This window comes from Nyctereutes procyonoides, unplaced genomic scaffold (genome assembly GCF_905146905.1).
Source record: "Nyctereutes procyonoides isolate TBG_1078 unplaced genomic scaffold, NYPRO_anot_genome, whole genome shotgun sequence".
Lineage (NCBI taxonomy): Eukaryota > Metazoa > Chordata > Mammalia > Carnivora > Canidae > Nyctereutes > Nyctereutes procyonoides.
This window is the reverse complement of record NW_026575026.1, coordinates 7,611,233-7,631,018: the sequence shown is the minus strand read 5'-3', so window position 1 is coordinate 7,631,018 and position 19,786 is coordinate 7,611,233. Positions and strand designations below refer to the sequence as shown.

Below are 19,786 nucleotides of genomic sequence, written 5' to 3'. Positions count from 1 at the left end.
TCGAGAGGCCAACTCAACCTACACCAAGCAAGACCTGACAGGCACAAGGAAAGGTAATCATATTGAAATATCCAGAGAGAGTGATTCCTTTTCACAGTAGGTGTTAATAATACCACCAAAGTTATTTTAGAAGCACATTTTCTTCCTTTACGCTTTTATTGTTAAGCTTGAATATGTCTTGGCTTTATTTTGACATTAGTTTCTAACCTAAACCTTAGATTCTGAATGATGTTATGATCAGATTTACTTTTAACTTCACTTTGGGGTAAAGGTCAAGTTTTGATACTCATACATTACTAAAGAAAATGTAAATTCTAAAGAACAAGGTAGAGAGGCAAACCCAAACTCTTAACTACAGAGAACAAACTGATACTTACCAGAGGGGGGTGGATGGGGGAATGGGTTACATAGGTGATGGGGATTAAGAAGTGTACTTGTGATGAATACCAGGTGCTGTATAGAAGTGTTGAGTCAAAATATTACACACCTGAAACTAATATTACACCATATGTTAACTGTAATTTAAATAAAATCTTTAAAAATTCATAGAAACTAAAAAAATAATTAAAAAATAAAAAATAAGGTATTTAAGACAAAGAATCTATTTCAACAGACAAATGTGGAGAGTTAACTTTTCATCAAATGACATGTAATAATAATCCAGATCGATCCCTTAATTAATTTCAAATATAATGTTATCTTAAGGTCACAATTTTATTTGTTATAGTATAACTATTGTTTTAAAACATGCTCTTTTGTATCGTCATGAAAGCTGAATAGTTCTACTATTTTACAAATTATTTCTATCTTACCAAGTGATGAGGGCAAATTCAAGTACTCATTGGTTTAAGTAGCTGATAAGTTATGTATGGTCTTATCTGATTTCTGTTTATGCTAAAAAGGAAGGAATTACTATCATTTTATAGAATGTTGTGTGTGTGTTATAATTTTGTGGGAACTGAACAGGAGTCTTATTCACCATAGAAATTTACTGTTCAATCTATAATTTAAAAAGTTAAATAATCTATGTTCATAATACTTGCTAACACTAGATCTTAATCATTCCAACCAAAAAAAAAAAAGAAATAATAATTATATGACACGCTAGGGGTATTAATTATCACTACAATGGTAATCATATTACAATTTATAGTATGTATCAAATCAACATGGGGTACACCTTAAATTTAAACAGTGTTATATGTCAAATATATTTCAATTAAAAAGTTAACGGTCAAGTAAAGACTTACTCTTTATGAAATTTGAATATGCTGTAGGTTGTACAGGTTTGATTCCATATGAGTACTTTTCTATCCACTGATATCCCATCAACAGTTTAGTAGACGGCCTTAATCATTATCACCTGGGAATGGAGGTAAATAGAGTTTGATGTGCTTCCTCTTTCCAAGCCTGGGTTTTAACTCTGTGACCCTTTGTCATAAAACTCCGTTTGCAGGACTCAAATCTATTACAAGTATGGCAATAACAAGAGCTATATCAAGTATATCATAAAGAATGCATTTTCAGGATCTACCCCCTTCCCTTCATCTTACATGTTCCCATTAGATCGATCATGGAATTACAGAATCTTAGAAATCAGTTAAACCTTCATTTTATAGATTAGAAAGATAAGGTCCAGGCAAGGGAAATTACTTTGCCAAAGTTATACAAGCAGAGGTAGGGACTGGGCTAGAACACAGTCCTCCAAAGGAATGTATAATCACAACACTCTCCAACATAAAACCACACAGCTAGTTTCTGTTGTTTACAAAACCATGCCTAACTTATTCACCTGGCATTCAGGGCTTCTACTTTTGCTGCCCTAAACATTCTTTTCTACTTTCTTTCCCTTCTTATAAAACACCACTCCATTCAAAATGTTTATAGATATCCCCAAGGCTTTCTTCTATACTTGAGAAGGTTTTGTCCGTATTTATCTCTCCATGGACAAATCCCATCTATATGCCATCTCCTTCACAAAGAATTTGATGATTCTTTTAACTGAGACCTTCTATCTGCAGAAAACCACTCGTGGCATTTTCCACTTTCTTTCCCCTTACACTGATTTGTTTATGTTTTAATGCTCTTCCTAAAACTGATGCTAGATGCTGGGAAAGCCTGTATCAGAGTCACCCTAATAATCTCATTTGGTTTTTCTAAAGCTTACGATAAAGTTTCCACATTGGCTAAATCTACCCATAAATCTGGCTTTTTCCCTCCCTTAAAGCAAAACAAAACAAACAAACAAACAAACAAAAAAGTCCCAAGTCACTTCTAAATTATAAAAGATCCTTTTAATTTAATTTTTTTATTTTTACTTTTAGGTGCAAAGATGAAGAGATTTTTCCTAGTTGTGAATATCGTTGCATTAGCCTTGCCATTTCTGGTGAGTCAATTTCATCTAGTCAATTGTAGTAAGACTTTAAGAAAATTTTATTTAAAAGTTCTAATTATGCAAATTTTTCTAAGTGCAGTTGTACTTCATAGAACAAAATAATTCCATACTAGCTATATTTTCTTAAAAGCAACTTATTTTTCATTTATTTTATATTACAAAATTAAAGTCATGTTCTCTTATATATCCTTCTGGCTCTCAAGAATTAAGAAATCACACTTCGTTATGTATAAAAATTAAAATTCTCAGAGTATACAGAAAAGACATTCTTGGGGAAAAACAATAGTGGAAATATTTTAAAATTACAAAATGCTCTAAAAATAATTCCTAAAAAATAAATACATAAATCATATTTCAGATCAGAAATTCCTTTAATTGAATTCCTATCTTAGATCCTTTTTCTTTAGAAACTAAATCCTTAAAACATTAGGGACTTGGTTAAAGATTTTCCACCAGTATCAAAGACCTTGAACACATCTACTTTTAACATTCAAATATCATTGTGTCTTTTGTTATACTCCTCTCATTATGTCAACTGACTCCTCCCTAGGGATAGTATCCATAAACAATTCTATGGTTTTCAGACATTTTCTTGAATTGCATGCTGTTCTGGTCTAAAGCTATTAGACCAAGAAAAAAGATTTGGCTTTTTTCTTTTTTCTTTCCTTTTTTTTTTTTTTTTGACTTGCTTTCATGTGTGTTGGCTTTTGCTCTGTTTCATTTTCACGTTCATTCAGGGATCCCAGGCACTTATTTGCCAATAGCAAGAGCAAGAAAACAAACAGAAGATGTTATATGACCATCTCTTAGATTATACATTTTGGAAGACACTATTGCTTGTTTCATAATTCATGTATTACTAAATTTAGACTTGCTTTTAAGTTGATATCTATTAAATAATTCTATTAGGTAAATTCTTAGAGTCAAACTCTAAAAATTTGTATTATGGCTTTCACATTTATTTTCTTTCATTTATTCTTTTCAATTTATTGTAGCCACCAGCACATTGCAAACTTGGGTTCTTTCTTTGAGGGACAGGATTAAAATTTAAATAAGAAAATTATTCTTTTAGGTTTATGGACACAATTCCAACTTGTGTTGTGGGGGAGGGGGAGAGGAGTTGTGGGTTCTCACACACCACCAAGTAATTTTTGGACACCACCAGAGTGTTGAAGAATTTGACTCAATTCTGACACTATCTTCCCAGAGATAGCATCAAATTTCACAAGTTAAGGTTTCAGACCTACAAGACCTCCCACTTCAGACCTTAGTTGCAAGCCCGGGCTGTTACCTGTAGTTCTGAAGACTGGCCATAGATGGGAAGTTCCCACAACTCCCTTCTTGGGCTTGGTTAGTTAGCTAGAATGGCTTACAGAACTTAGGGAATGTTTTACTTACTAGATTATGGGTTTATAAAAGGATATAACTCAGGAACAGTCAGATGGAAGAGATGCACAGGGTAATATATGTGGGAAGAGTTGCAGCCCTCCTATACCCTCTCCAGGAAAGTCATTCTCCCTGAATGTCCATGTGTTCACCAAACTGGAAGCTCTCCCAATTCATCCTTTTGGGCTTTTGTGGAGGCTTCATTACATAGAGATGACTTATCAGTCATTGACAACTGACTCAGCCTCCAGTCCCTTAACCTGTCCCTGGAGGATCAGGAGGTGGGATTGAAAGTCCCAACCTTCAAATCAAGTGGTTGGTTTTTATGGCAACCAGCCCCTATCCTCAGGTGGGGTCCAAACGTCATTTCATTAACATAATAAAATACACCTTCTTCCCCAAGGCACCCCCATCACTTAAGAAATTATAAGGATGGGGATCCCTGGGTGGCTCAGTGGTTTAGTGCCTGGCTTTGGCCCAGGGCGTGATCCTGGAGTCCCGGGATCGAGTCCCACATCAGGCTCCCTGTATGGAGCCTGCCCCCCCCTCTATGTCTATCATAAATAAATAAATAAAATATTTTTTAAAGAAATTATTAGGGTTTTAGGAACATAACTGTGCCAGAAACTAGAATGAAGACCAAATATATATTTATTATAAATTGCAGTATCACATGATCCACAACTTCCAACTCTATGGCAACCTCTTCCTGAGCAACTTGAGCCTCCTCTAGCTCCCAAACACTCCTTCCCATTTTCACAAAGGCTTCAAGCCAGAGGGACATGAACAAATAATTCAAAAAAAGAATGAAAGTTTATAGACTTATAGAATTTTGGAAGTAAGGCTTCCAGGACCTTGAGGGGGCTAGCTATTGTTGGGAAAAGGTCATTTATTACTGTCTAATAAAACCTGAGTTTTGAGACACTTCAAATGTATATTGGTGGGTCACATGCTTGAGGGATAATTGCCAACACATATCTTGAGGGATTTGGAGGTAAAAGAAATTTCTAAAGGAATTTTTATATGTTAAAGTAGACTTCCAGGATCCTGGGGCTCAGGATCATGGGCAATCAGGCTAAGATTGTCTTCTGCCCTGAGCAATGTATCAACATTGAGGCAGTTGAGTCTGTAGAGGAATGTCACTCTGCCTGATTCAAGGACTTGTCATTGAACTGTACATAGTAAGGAAATTTAATAATTTTTCTTTTGCCTTTCTTTCTGACATCATTGTGACCTCATGTCAAAATTTTATAAAACCATTGTGAGTTTCTAAAGCTTTAAGTATATGCCTATGGAAGTTGTTTTCTCTCCTGATTCCCTATACATGTTGCAAATCCAGAATTAAGAAAAGTATTATAAAAACAAGTGAAAGTTGATTTTTAAAAAAAAATACTACTATTTATATAGCATTTATATGTTATGTGAAAGGCAATTTTTAACCTAAATAAATCTCATAAATATCTTAGTAGGAGAGCAGAAAGTATACTCAATGCTCCTCTTATTTTTAACAATATACATTCAAAAGGCAAATAAAATCCCCCCAAAAAACCTAATGTACATTCAATACAAACTTAATATGTTATTTATATTTTTCATTTAAGCAGCTATCATGTATATTTGTTGGCATAGGGGTCTGATGATCATATTACTTTCAACCTTAAACTCTTCTCCCCAGTGTTGATTTTTAAAGATTTTAATTAGTTTATTGCTGTCACTTCTTGAGTAGTTCATAGGACTTATAGATTAAATAACCATGGAAAATGCTTTACAATATTTTACAGTATTAAAAACATGGAAACCTTGTTTCGTCTTTAGTATAAAAGATTTATAAAACCACAAAAAAAAACTGGACTCTGCCTAATATTTTTTTAACTTATTTCTTCTTTCTGTGAACCTCAGCAGGGTGCAGAGGTGCAAAACCAGGAACAACCAACTGTAAGTTTATTTAAATTATTTCTAACAGAGATAAGAACTCTGAAGTATAATATTATACAAAGTTCAATGATATTTAAATGCCTTACATCTAGAAATTAATAAATAAACCCCATAAAATAATCTCATAATCTTTGAAAAAAGTATCACCTTAGCAACCAAATGTATGAATCAATCTCAATATTCATTTGAAAACTGTGGATTCTTTTTATAACCCAAGTCATATGTTTTTGGTTTTCATGTTTATTTTGCAACATGAGAAAAGAGGAAAACAAATGTAAAGTTTAGTATCTCTCCTCACTGAAGACTTGGGGAAAGATCCCTCTCTGACCCATCTTTGAATACTTCTCATATGTTTGCACTGACCTCCTCTGTTTCCCAAATATGTTTGAATGAACACATTTAGATGTGTCTCCTTTCAAGAGAAGTACTTGCTTTGCAGCATAATTTTGTTGATTTGTTTTTACTCATATGAAAAGGTCTAATGGCATATTTTTATAAATGCACATAAGAGTCACACAGAGGCAAAGAAAAATAGAAAATTCCCTAACTGAAAAAAAAAAAGAAAATTCCTTAACTGATTTTTAGTGAATAAAATGAAGCTGAAAATAATCCAAAGTATAAATCCAGGCATCCTCTCACATCACATTATTTTACTACTCTGCTATAATTAGTTTAGAAAAAAAAAATGTACCCTCAGCCTAATCTCTAGATAAATAAATTTGTAAAGAATTACAAATATGTGGTAAGAATACATATATACATATGTACTTACATATATATGGAAATATATATATGCACATATATTTCTGTGTGTGTGCTGTTTAAACACAGTATGTCAAAGCTCTCTGAGATTTTTCTAGCTGTTGTACTTGCTATAATGCCCCACATTTACTGAACACTTTTCATACATGCCTAAACCTAGGCAACGTGGTTTTACATTATGGATTACCTCAACTAATTTGTTTGAAGCAAACATTTTGGGGGCATCTGGGTGACTCAGTGATTGAGTGTCTGCCTTTGGCTCAGGTCATGATTCCAGGGTCTGAGATGGGGCTTCCCAGAGGGGACCTGCTTCTCCTTCTGCCTCTGTCTCTTCCTCTCTCTCTGTGTCTCTTATGAATAAATAAGTAAAATCTTTAAAAAAAAAAAAGAAACTAACATTATTTTTAGTGTTTGCTGAAAATCAAAAAGTGGAAGGGAAGAGGACAAATCTGTATCTTTGTAAAATAATATAGTGATTGAGTTCATTACTTCCAGTATTGTAGTTATTTAAAGTCAAACACTGAAATATGTACTTCAAAAAGTTCTGATTTAAGATATCTCTATATTCTAAACTACAATAATGCCATCTGCATAATGTATTCTTTTTACAGTGTCGTGAGAATGATGAAAGACTGTTCAATCAGAAAACTGTCAAGTATATCCCTATTCATTATGTGCTAAATAGCTTTGCTCACTATGAACCCAACTACTACCCACATAGACCAGCTGAACCAATTAATCATCAATATGTGCCTTATCCATTTTATGCAAAACCTGCAGTTGCAGTTAGGACACATGCCCAAATTCCTCAATGGCAGGTCCTGCCAAATGCCTACCCACCCACTATGATGCATCGCCCACAACTACATCCATCATTTATTGCCATTCCCCCAAAGAAAATTCAGGATAAGACAGGCATCCCTACCATCAATACCATTGCTACTGCTGAGGCTACACCTATTCCTCTCACTGAACCAAAAGTGAACACTGCAGTCACTTCAGAGGCTTCCTCAGAATTCACCATCACAAGCACATCTGAGACTACCACGGTTCCAGTTACTTCACCTGTGGTCTAAAAACTCTGAGGAAACACCAAAGAAGACAACACAGGTAAATGAGAAAAAGACAAAAATAAATAGTACAGACAAGATTCATGTATTTATCAGTATAATCATAATACCTAAAATAGTATAATAGATAAATTAAGCCTATTATGAGAGTAAGCAAAATGAGTTCATTATAATTGTAATTTGGTGGTGCCATAGCATTGATATACTAGATTCTGTTCCAATAAGAAATGAAATATCTTCTTTTACAAAATACAGAAAAACTAGAGATTTTATTAGCAAACTTTATTTCAATAATTGGAACACTCTTAGAATCTACTAGTTTTGTTTCATTCTTACTCATACACAAGGAAAGTAGAGTACCATATTATGTTAAACTTACGATTTTTCTTATTTCAAAAATAAATTTTTAGAACATTTATATAGAATGAGGGTAAATACATTTTAAACATTTAACCATGTTCTTTCACTCTTAATTTTGCCCTGAATCAAACAAAGGAAGTACATTTTCCATGCATTCCTTTATTTCAGACATCATTTCTGAAAGTGTCCAGGAAGCCAGGCACTCAAAATTTCTTGTATTCTAAGATGAACCCATGGGAAAATTGGAATTCCTAGGTTTAAAAGCACATATGTACTAAAGGAATACTTTCAGAATCTTAAATGTGATGCCAACATTTCCATTTATTATTTGGATCAATGAATAATGGCAAAATCTAAACTGAAATTTATGGAAAGAAATTAAAGGGAAAGATAAATAAAATAGAGAATAACCAGGATGTGAAGTAATTTGGGGGAGAAAGTTATAAAATTTTAAGGTTCTTTGAAATAAATATTTTCAGTGCATCACATTGTCTACCCGTTATATAACCTGAAATACAACACAGTGACCTGTGATACAAGGGAATAGTATTAGACCAGAGAGGGTATTTGTTTCATCTTTGTGACTTAGGCAAGTCATTGCTCTCTCTGAACTTTCATTTTCTCTTAATTTTGGGTTCTATAGGGTTCAAGTGACAGTGCATATTGTGGAAAGATTGTAAAAATGATCAGTCTACAAAATGTATTAAAAGAATAAAATCCGTAAATGCTAAAATTTACTTTTAACCAATATCTTGTTCTTACTAAATGGTAGAAATGTTACATAGTTATCTCAGATTACTCCTATAGCAACCATATGGGACAGATTATATTACTATCTTGAATTCACAAATAAAAAATAACTGGCCCGTGGATATTAAATAAATTACCACAACTTAAAAGTTCAAAACTGGGAACCAAACCAAACCTGTCTGGTTTCAGATAGTAAAGCAAAATTACTATGCTATTTCTACACAGACTGTCTAATGCACAGAAATAGGGAAAACACATTATGGTTTTCTTAGACCAATGTATGTGCAAATTATATTATTTAGCTCTTATTTAATAGGACATATGGTAGGAAAAAGAAAGTGAGATGCTAGATAAATTTTTGACTTATTAAAATTTAGAAAATAAAATAAGAAAATTAATAGAAGCAACATGAAAGCAAGTAGTAAAATTATATATTTTATTGATTCAAAATGTTACATGATTATGTTTTTAATGAAATAATCATTATTTCAGTAGTTATGAGTAAACTCATAAACCTAAATTTCTAAGTTAAAAACAGTGCATAATATCACTTATAAAGAAGCATATTAAAGACATTGTCTTAGTGTAAATATTAAGCAAAGTCAATTATTTTCAGTTACTATAAGCCAAGTTTAAATATTTAAATTTATAAAATCCTTGGAAACAGATATATGAGACAAATCACTTAAATAAGAGTCTACATGAGAACTATTAACATACTATTAGCTAAATTCCTAAACTTTCACCATTTTTTATAGGTCTTGCTGAAACCAAATGACTACTCCAAACTCTTCCTTTGGTCACTCGTCTAAATTCATTCAAGAGAGAATGTGATTTTGATGAATTTGGCTCCTTTCTCTTCTCATCTCACATTTTACGTCCAGATCACATTTAATTTTTTGTTTCTTGCACAATAAAGCCATTTGAATGCAAGCGGATCTCTTAATTGAGGAGTCTGTGAGTTATACCTAAGGGATCTTTGAAACCTTGAAATTCCAAGGCAAATTTAGTGTGAATTTGAATAAATAAGTATATCTGGGGGCAAAGTTCATAATGTTATCCAATTCTCAAAGTGGTCCATGGTCTAACAGTGATTAAGAATGTCTTCTCTAGGATGACACCGGAACATCTAAACTTACAAGTACGTCATCAGAACTAGAAAAGAACTAAGTTAACATTTTCCAATCCAAGGGACCACAAAGTGACTCTTGGGAACCCTGGAAACTCCATCAGCTTCTATAATTTTGCCATGGATCTGTGTTTGTAGTTGTGGTATCTATAGCCTGCCTGTACCAAAACTGGCTCCTGGGAATTATCTAAAATTAGCAATACTGTGGAGCACTTAAATTTAATGTTAACTCTAGGGCAGCCTGGGTGGCTCAGCAGTTCAGCGCAGTCTTCAGCCCAGGGCCTGATCCTAGAGACCGGGGATCGAGTTCCACGTCGGGCTCCCTGCATGGATTGTGCTTCTCCCTCTGCCTGTGTCTCTGCCTCTCTCTCTGTGTGTCTCTCATGAATAAATAAAAAAATCTTTAAAAAAAGATAATGTTAACTTTAGAGTTTCCAGGGTTTCATATCTCTCTGTCCAAACATAAACATGGGTATGTGCATGCACACTGAGTGCACACACACGCACACAAGGAAACTTCTGGAATTGTAGTCTTCCAGTCTACAAACATTGGTGAATACTCAAAGTCCAAAAATAGAGTTTTCCCTTAAACACATATTGCAAGGTAAATGAATGGGTTGTTCATGTGCTTGCTCCATATTTAACACATCCTGCCAGAGAAAATATAAATTACTCAACCCTTACAAAGTGCTTACTGTCACCCTTCTAATATTTTTGTGAAACCCTCAACGGATGTGTTATTATTTAGGAATGATCTTTAGCCCTTTACCAACTCATTCATTCAAATTCTACAGTCTGGAAGAGGAAGAGAGGCATGGTCAGGAGCATGGGATGGCTGAACCTCATTTGCTATGACTATTATTAATTTCTTGAAAAACAAAGCAAATATGTGGAAGAGGTAGAATTTATTTTATTAGTTAAAAAATATCATCTAGTAGGTACAAGGTACTATAAGAATTACAGTACTATATAATGATATTTAATAATAATATGCAATCAGTATACCCTATAGACCAGTCAATATTCTATTTGTTTACATATATTTACTAAAATAATATGTACACATGGACTACATGTTGCTGCTGCTGCTACTGTTGTTATGCTAGAGGAATTAAATAATTTTCCCCAAGTGGGGCTGGGGTTTCAACCCAGATAGTTTTGCTTTATTTTTTTAAGAGAGAGAGAGCAAGGGGGGAGAGGGACAAAGGGAGAGTGAAAAAGAATCTTAAGCAGGCTCCACACCCAGAATGGTCTGACACAGGGCTCGATCTCACAACCCTGAGATCATGACCTGAGCTAAAATCAAGAACTGGAGGATTAACTAACTGAGCCAAAAAGGCACCCCACAGATAGTTTTGCTTTAAAGTCCTTGATCTTAACCATGTGAACACTATTATATAAGCATTTCCACTCTGGTAGGTGAAATAAAATATGAAGCATACTTTGAAATTTTTTTAAAATCTTACATATAAAGCTCTTTCACATATATTAATCTTCACCAATAATCTCTTAAAATAATTTGTTACTGCTCTTCATTTTCTATGTGTGAAAACAACTTCAAAACAGACATAAAGTAGTGAAAATTTATGGGCTTTGGATTTGGATAGAACTCAAAGTTTCAGCAAAAATTATCCTTACCATGTGACCTTGAGCAATAAATAGAATAAAAATTAATATTTTTGATTCTTTGATATATATGTGTCAGGCTTTGTAACAAGGATTTTATAGGTATTACTTTATTCCATGTGGTACTCTGTTAGATACTATTATTATGCTCATATATAAATGAGGAAACTGAGACTCAGTTTAAGTAACTTGCACAAGACCATAAACCACTAAGTAGTAGAGTTTAGCTTGAACTCTAGCAATTTAATGCTCCAGGCTTCATTACCTTATTACTAGACTATACAAACTGTAATCAGAGATATTCATTAATGTGCCCTATATTAACTGGGCATTTGGTCAATTTTCATTCTTTTATCCCTAAGTTCCCTAAGTAATATTTCCAAGGACATCCATTGCCCACAAGGTAAAGTCAACTTTTATGATTTTGCTATCACCTTTCCACATCATCTCTTTTCCTTACATCCTCATATCATACACTCCAGTGACATAAAACCTCTGGTGGCTACTTTAGCTATACCAATACCACACAAGCACTTTTCTGAAGCTGCTCAAGTTCTTCTGATAATTCATTTTTTATGTGTTGTGACAGCAACACATTTATTTTTTTTCTTTTTTAATAATAAATTTATTTTTTATTGGTGTTCAATTTGCCATCATACAGAATAACACCCAGTGCTCATCCCGTCAAGTGCCCCCCTAGTGCCCGTCACCCATTCACCCCTACCCTCCCCCCCGCCACCACCCCTAGTTCATTTCCCAGAGTTAGGAGTCTTCATGTTCTGTCTCCCTTTCTGATATTTCCCATACATTTCTTCTCCCTTCCCTTCTATTCCCTTTCACTATTATTTATATTCCCCAAATGAATGAGACCATATAATGTTTATCCTTCTCTGATTGACTTACTTCACTCAGCATAATACCCTCCAGTTCCATCCACGTAGAAGCAAATGGTGGGTATTTGTCATTTCTAATGGCTGAGTAATATTCCGTTATATACATAAACCACATCTTCTTTACCCATCATCTTTCAATGGACACTGAGGCTCCTTCCACAGTTTGGCTATTGTGGACATTGCTGCTATAAACATCGGGGTGCAGGTGTCCCTGCGTTTCATTGCATCTGTATCTTTGGGGTAAATCACATAATCGAAATCTGATTTCTTGGCTTAGGGATCATATATATTTTTAAAGATTTATTTACTTATTTTAGAGAGAGTGAGGCGAGTACAGAGGGAGAGAGAGAATCTCAAGTAGACTTGCCTCTGAGCATGGAGCCCAGGTGGGGCTCAGTCTCACGACACCAAGACCATGATCTAAGCCAAAATCAAAAGTCAGACACTTAACTGACTGAGCCACCCAGGTGCCCCTTGGATATCACATTCTTAAGAAAACCTTTCCTGAACTTCCAAAATCAAATGACCTACTAATGTGCTACCACAATATCCTGTTTCTGCCAGTTCCTTCCCCCTTAGTACTCATCAAACACTGTTACACCTGCCTGTCTACTTTTCCTGCTGGCCTATTATCCCTATGAGCATAGGAACTCTATTCTGCCCACTACTATATCCAAGGTAAAGACCTGATACAAAGTAGGAACTAAATAAATATTTGTTAAACAAATGAGTAAATAAAGTAATAAGTAGATTGTTAATGACTGAAGTTGAAATACCCATTTAGGAGGATTAAATAACCTAGACCTTCCTTGCTGAAATCTAAAAAAAAATAAATGTTGACTTCAGCAGTTTATTTGTGATCACAAATCAAACCACCAAAGCCAGTGATATTGTTAAACCAAGTTTAAACTCAAAAGGGAATTACTACAAATCATTATCACCAATCACAGCAATATAAAAGTATAAAGAGAGAATGTTTTTATAACTTACTCTCAATTTTCAAGGAAAGAAAGCTGAATGTCAACAGAATGATAATTAAATTGCTATCCCAACATTATGTATTATCTTAACTTTAGCAGACTATTTAAAAGAAGGAGATGACAGCATGTTCTCTTCCTAATATGATATACTTGAGGAGTGGCCACAAGCCCATATTAATGAAATCATGACTATAAAGTCAGACTGATGAACAAAAACAGACTTAAAATATCAAGCATATTCTTTTTTTGAAAGATTTTATTTATTTATTCATGAGAGAGAAAGAGAGAGAGAGAGAAGCAGAGACACAGGCAGAGGGAGAAGCAGGCTCCACACTGGGAGCCCGACACGGGACTGGCGTGGAACCGCTGAGCCACCCAGGGATCCCCAAGCATATTCTTTTATGTGCATATTTTATTGACTATATTGAAAAATCCCAGAAACTCTTGAAGGCAAGATTAAACTCTTATACATTCCTATAAAATAATATTTGGCATTAATATAGCTATTTTCCATATTTAAAAATCATTCTTTTGAATCACTCATCACAAAATACCTACAACCATTACTGGGATGTTAAGACAGAACTTTAATGAATAAAACCTTTAAATATTTCAGGCCATAGAAATGATAAATTTTAAACTACTGACTTCAACTAATAGTAAAAATAATTAAAAAGTTATAAGGAATAAAATAATTTTTCTAAAATTTATCTTTGAAACATATTTCCACAAAAATAATCCATGAAAGTAATTGATGTTGTCAACATATCTGACTTTCTTTTAATCAGTATTAACCATTAACCCTTGTCAACAGTAATGATATTAAAGTTTTCTCAATCTCTCCCCAATAGGAAATAAGTAGGAGGGACATCAAAGTATGAAAGGTTTATTTATTGAAAGGGTGCTTACTAGTTTTAATTTGGAGACAACATCTACTAGAGAAGAGTCAGCTTGGTAAAAAGAAGATAAAATCTGCCCAGAACACAGAGGAGAAACCCTCTTCTAAGGTATCTAACACAGATAAGAGTGTGGAACATAAATGGAATATTACTCAGCCATTAGAAACGACAAATACCCACCATTTGCTTCAACGTGGATGGAACTGGAGGGTATTATGCTGAGTGAAGTAAGTCAATCGGAGAAGGACAAACAGTGTATGTTCTCATTCATTTGGGGAATATAAATAATAGTGAAAGGGAATATAAGAGAAGGGAGAAGAAATGTGTGGGAAATATCAGAAAGGGACACAGAACATAAAGACTCCTAACTCTGGGAAACGAACTAGGGGTGGTGGAGGGGGAGGAGGGTGGGGGTGGGGGTGAATGGGTGACGGGCAATGAGGGGGACACTTGACGGATGAGCACTGGGTGTTATTCTGTATGTTGGTAAATTGAACACCAATAAAAATTAATTTATTAAAAAAAAGAGTGTGGAACATAAATTTTTCATTAGACTCTGGGCTTTCCATAGTTTGGACACAAATGTAATAGTTAAACTAATCACTGAAATGATATGCTGACTGAGATAAACTGAACTTGTTTCTAATATTATACTAATTATTATGGGAATTGTTCATACACCATCAAAAGACAGAGTTTCACTTTTTCTGCAGTTTAATCAAAGCTTATTCGTATGAATTACTCAAGTTCTATGGCCAAGTAGCAACCTTTGATAAAATGCAAGTTAAGTAAAAATCATAAAGCAAGTTTGTCTTCATTAAGTAAAAACTTCTGTAACAGGAATGCTCCATTCTGCCTAAGACACTGCTGAAAAAGTGGGTGCCAATTTCAATGCTTGCTTCAACCCTTTCAGGCCTCTATAGAAATATTGCCTTAAACATCCTAAAAGTATCAATTATAATTTTTAGCTAAAACTTTCTAAAAATATTTTTTACTTAAATAATAGGCTTTTTCTTATATTTAAAGAAGCATTATGACATTAACCCCAATTACCCTCATATTATTAGAACTTTATAAAGGATGCAGAAAGCCCTTAGGTAACCAACAAATTATTTAGTGATAGTACTGCTCCCTGAAAAGTCTCAATATCATGATTTACTAATATAATTTACACTATTTACACTATAAAGTATGGACTTCTTTATTCTTAATTTCCTTTCTTCCTTCCTTCCTTTCTCTCTTTCTTTTTTTGCTAGAGTCTATGAAGAAAAGATGAAGATCTTCATCCTATCTATGATTACCTTGAACCTTACTACATTCTTCTTGGTAAGTTTTCAAAGCTCTTCAACAAGAAATTTTTTCCCTTTTAGAAAAAGATAAAGAGGTTCATATCAATCATATGCCTCCAAAAAAATCTTAGAGTAAAATATCATTGTGTTTGTAACCAAGATAAGGCATGTTTTGTTGCTTTAAAAAATTTGCCATGAACTCTGATTATTATATCTCTTTTTATATATTCACGTAGTGGGATTATAAAACATCAGAAGTTTATGTCCACACAAAAATAAGCACAAGGACGTTTATAGCAATTCTATTCATAAGTACCAGAACTTGGAAGCAACCAAGGTGTCCTTTAGTGGTGAGTGACTAAACTGTGGTACATCCAAATAATGGAATATTATTTGGTACTAAAGAAAAATGAGTGGGCTGCCCGCCAGGTGGCTCGGCGGTTTGGCTCCGCCTTCAGCCCGGGGCTGGTCCTGGAGACCCGGGATCGAGTCCCATGTTGGGCTCCCTGCGTGGAGCCTGCTTCTCCCTCTGCCTGTGTCTCTGCCTCTCTCTCTCTCCTCTCTGTGTATTCTCATGAATAAATAAGTAAAATATTTTAAAAAAAGAAAAATGAGCTATTAAACCATGGAAAGATATGGAAAAAATTTAAATGCAAATTACTAGGTGAAAGAAACCAATCTTTCTTTATATTGTATAGTTCCAACCATATCACATTCTGAAAAAAGGCAAGGTACAAAAAATTTGGGGGCAGTGAACCATTCTATAAGATACTATAGTGGTGAATATATGCCATTACACATTTGTTAAAACCTACAGAATGTACATCAAGAGTGAAATCTAATTTAAACTATGGACTTTGAGTAATGATGTGCATATGTAAGTTCGTTGACTGTAACTAAGGTACCATTCTGGTGTGGAATACTGAAAGTGGGGGAGACTGTATATGTAGAGGCATGGAGTATATAGAAACTCCCAATACCTTCTACTCCATTTTGCTATAAACCTAAAACTGTTCCAAAAAGTAGACTTAAAATAATAAAAACAAAATTTGAAAAAAAAATTAAAAATGCTTACTTTTTTTTCTTTTTACTAATGAATATTTTTAAGTTCAACCAATATGACTCATGACCAATGCCACACATTTTTAAAAATTTGTATACTTTTTTATTTGCAGACAAGTGAGAGTCTTAAAACTCATGACCAATCAAGACAAAAGCTATTAAGGCTGAATTCACCTTCCAAAACCAGAAAACCAAAGTCCTCTCATGCCCAGGCTGCACTAAGACAAGCCCAACCCCAGACATCAAAGCAGCCATCAAGTCAGGCTCCACTTATTGAGACTCAACCAAAATCATCTTCATCAGTTTTACCAAACCAATTCCCAGTATCTAAATTTGAAAAATCTTCAACTTCCAGGTCTACATCCAAGCATTCATTATCTTCCCAAGATGCTGCAAAAAAGATCCACCTTTACTAAAAAGCAATTTCTAGCTAATAAGATTGTACAAAAACAGCCACAATCAAAATCAGCTTCAAAAAAACAACACAATCCACAAGTCTGCATGCAAACTGATTTTGACTGGCAAGTCTGAGTCCAAAAATCCATCTCCCACCAAAACTTCTATAAAAAGGAAGAAAACTACTAAGCCTAAGCAGAAACAGTCAAAAATTATCAAGTCTCTACCCAAGCAGACATCATTTTCCCGCAATATGGGAAAAGGGTCTTCAGTTGCTAGTATTACACGAAAATCAGCTGTAAAGACAGAAAAACTAAAGGCTTCCACTGCCACACTTGCACTTAAATAGACATCATCTTCCCAAGATGCAGTAAGAAGTCACCTGGTTCCTAAGTCTAAACGGCCAACGTCTATAGTTTCTAAGAGTGAAACAAAGAGAGCTTCTTCCAAGAGGTCTCCACCAATTTACCAGGCTCCAGGTCTGCTTCAAAAAGAATTGCTAAGTCCACAGCCAAGTCTCAAGGATGCACTTCTGCCAGAAACCAGGGTCTAGCTTCCAAAAGCAAACCAAGGAAGATGAAACTTTTGCATTCTGTTAACCAGTCTCCAATAGATCCAGAATTCCTAGGTGCTCCCAAGCACTATGTGCACAAATCTCATCCACCAGTATCTTGTCTAATAAAATCTCCTCCATCTTGACCTCAAACTACTGCATCTAAACCTCGTATGCCTTGTCAAAGTCCACCAAAAAAGCAGTCATTTGAGAGCTCTGTAGGGGCAGTTCCTGCATCACCCACAGCAACAACTACTGTCTTTGCAGATATTACAATAGCCACTGGAAATATTAATGATATTACTACTAGCATAGCTCAAATTACACCTAATGCAAAAGACTTTGCAACCACCCTCTCACCTGCTACTACTATTTCTGCATTTCAAATCACCACCCAGTTTGCTGATACCACCACCACCAGACGAGAGACCACTATCCTTGAAGGTGACATAGCTATGGCTGCTGTAACCAGCAATACTGCTATGGCAACCACTTCTGCAATTGACACCACCACCACTAATAGTGGTACCACTATTGAAGAGACTCCTGTGACCACTTATGTTACTAGCCCCATAGCCACTACAGTGAGCACCAACAGTGCCAGTGGTACCATAACAGACACTGCAGCCGCCGCAGAAGTTCTGAAAACCACCACAGCTGCTCCAGGAGTGAACTCATCCACCCCTGGCACTGCTCTGCTTTTGACTGATAACCCCTAAAGCCACCACTGTTACCAGTACAACTGCTGACACTGTGCCTGAAGATGTCACCAACCCTGAAGAGTATTCCTACGGCACTAAAGATTATGATTCAGCCTCTGAATATGAATATGAACCAGGGCTTCCTGCAGATCCCACTGCTATTCCAGAATCTAATGCCACAGGCCTGTTACGCCTTTAACTCCAGAGTCCACTTCTCCTAAATAAAAGGCCTTAGAACCTAAAACTGGTAACACTACCCAGAACCCGCAGGGGATAGCTACTGCGCATAGCCCCTGAAGATTGACCTAATACTCCAACCAATAATCAAAGGTATGAAATACTGAAGATCTGAGCAGTGAAAATACAATAATTCTTTAAGTATACTGTATTATACATTTTAGCCTTTATTCTTTGTCTATCGTCCACATATCATTTCACATATTTGAAATACCATAAGAATTGTCATTGTGTTTTTTAAAAATATTCTTTAATCTCTACACTCAGTGTAAGGCTAGCATTTACAACCCGGAGATCAAGAGTCATATGCTATACCCACTGAATCAGCCAGGTGCCCTGAGAACTGTCATTGCATCTTATTAGGATGACTGAATTCATTTTACAATCCTCAAAACTTGACATATAAGGATAAATTTATCTTTTACTCTCACTCCAGTCTAAAAAGTCCTTAATGTCTTAAAAGCAAGAATCCCTACATCCTCATAATTCCTCTCTTAAGCAATGAAATCTCTCATTCACTTACCTTGACTATATTATTCCTCCAAAATTTATCTCTTATAGTTCAAAATAATAATTTATTAACTTGGTTAATTTCATTTTATGAAAGGAAAGAAACACTTACAAATGTTACCTATAGAATAATAGGAATCCCTTATGCAGAGTATGAGACTCCTAGGATACCAGAAAATCAGAGGCAGAGATCTCATTCAGCAAACCTAGAAAATAAACATTCTCTCTTCCACCGAATGAAAGCTGGCACTGGTAAATACCAAGAGGGTTCCGGAGGTTTATAAATATTTCTTTACATAGAAAAGACTATTTAAATTATTCCTGAACTATGAATCACTGGAAGAGCAAGAAAGAGCTTCTTAGATCCAGTAAGATGCTGTCTTGCATGGACAATGTCACTGGCATCTTTGGGACCAGACCACTGCTCACCGCTGTAACCACACACTCATAGACTGGGTCCCGGTGAGAACTAAACTGAGAAATCCTGCCTTATCCTTCCCCTCCATACCATCACACTTCACTAAAGCCTCTATATCCTCTATATAAGTAGGGGCTTGATGCTCTTGTATAGGGCCTGTATGTGTCTGTGTAAGAGAGGGAGAGGAAGACAGAAGGAGATGTGGGGGAGGGGAGCTGCTTGTCAATCTATAGCTCATCTGAAAGGCTACACTCATATTTATTATTTCCATTTTCCACCACAAATTATTTCTTCTTTTCTACAATGTGGACTCAAATGGCATATATACAACAGTCATTTAGAATTGAAAGAAAAAGAAAGGGGCAACCCCCGTGGCATAGTGGTTTAGCACCGCCTGCAGCCCAGGGCCTGATCCTGGAGACCTTAGGATTGAGT

At 35.1% G+C, this 19,786-nt stretch overlaps 1 protein-coding gene across 2 annotated transcripts; it reads left to right on the top strand.

Moving 5' to 3' along the window:
- Positions 1-9,596, top strand: CSN3 (casein kappa). Of its 2 annotated transcripts, none has more exons than XM_055315309.1 (5): positions 1-53; positions 2,325-2,386; positions 5,684-5,716; positions 7,090-7,588; positions 9,417-9,596. In XM_055315309.1, the coding sequence occupies exons 2-4, from the start codon at positions 2,333-2,335 to the stop codon at positions 7,552-7,554; spliced, it is 552 nt and encodes a 183-aa protein (XP_055171284.1). In that variant the 5' UTR covers positions 1-53; positions 2,325-2,332; the 3' UTR covers positions 7,555-7,588; positions 9,417-9,596. The 2 variants fall into 2 exon arrangements, with proteins under 2 accessions (XP_055171284.1, XP_055171283.1); XM_055315308.1 differs by having other exon boundaries at positions 5,681-5,716.
- The last annotated feature ends 10,190 nt before the right edge of the window (positions 9,597-19,786 follow it).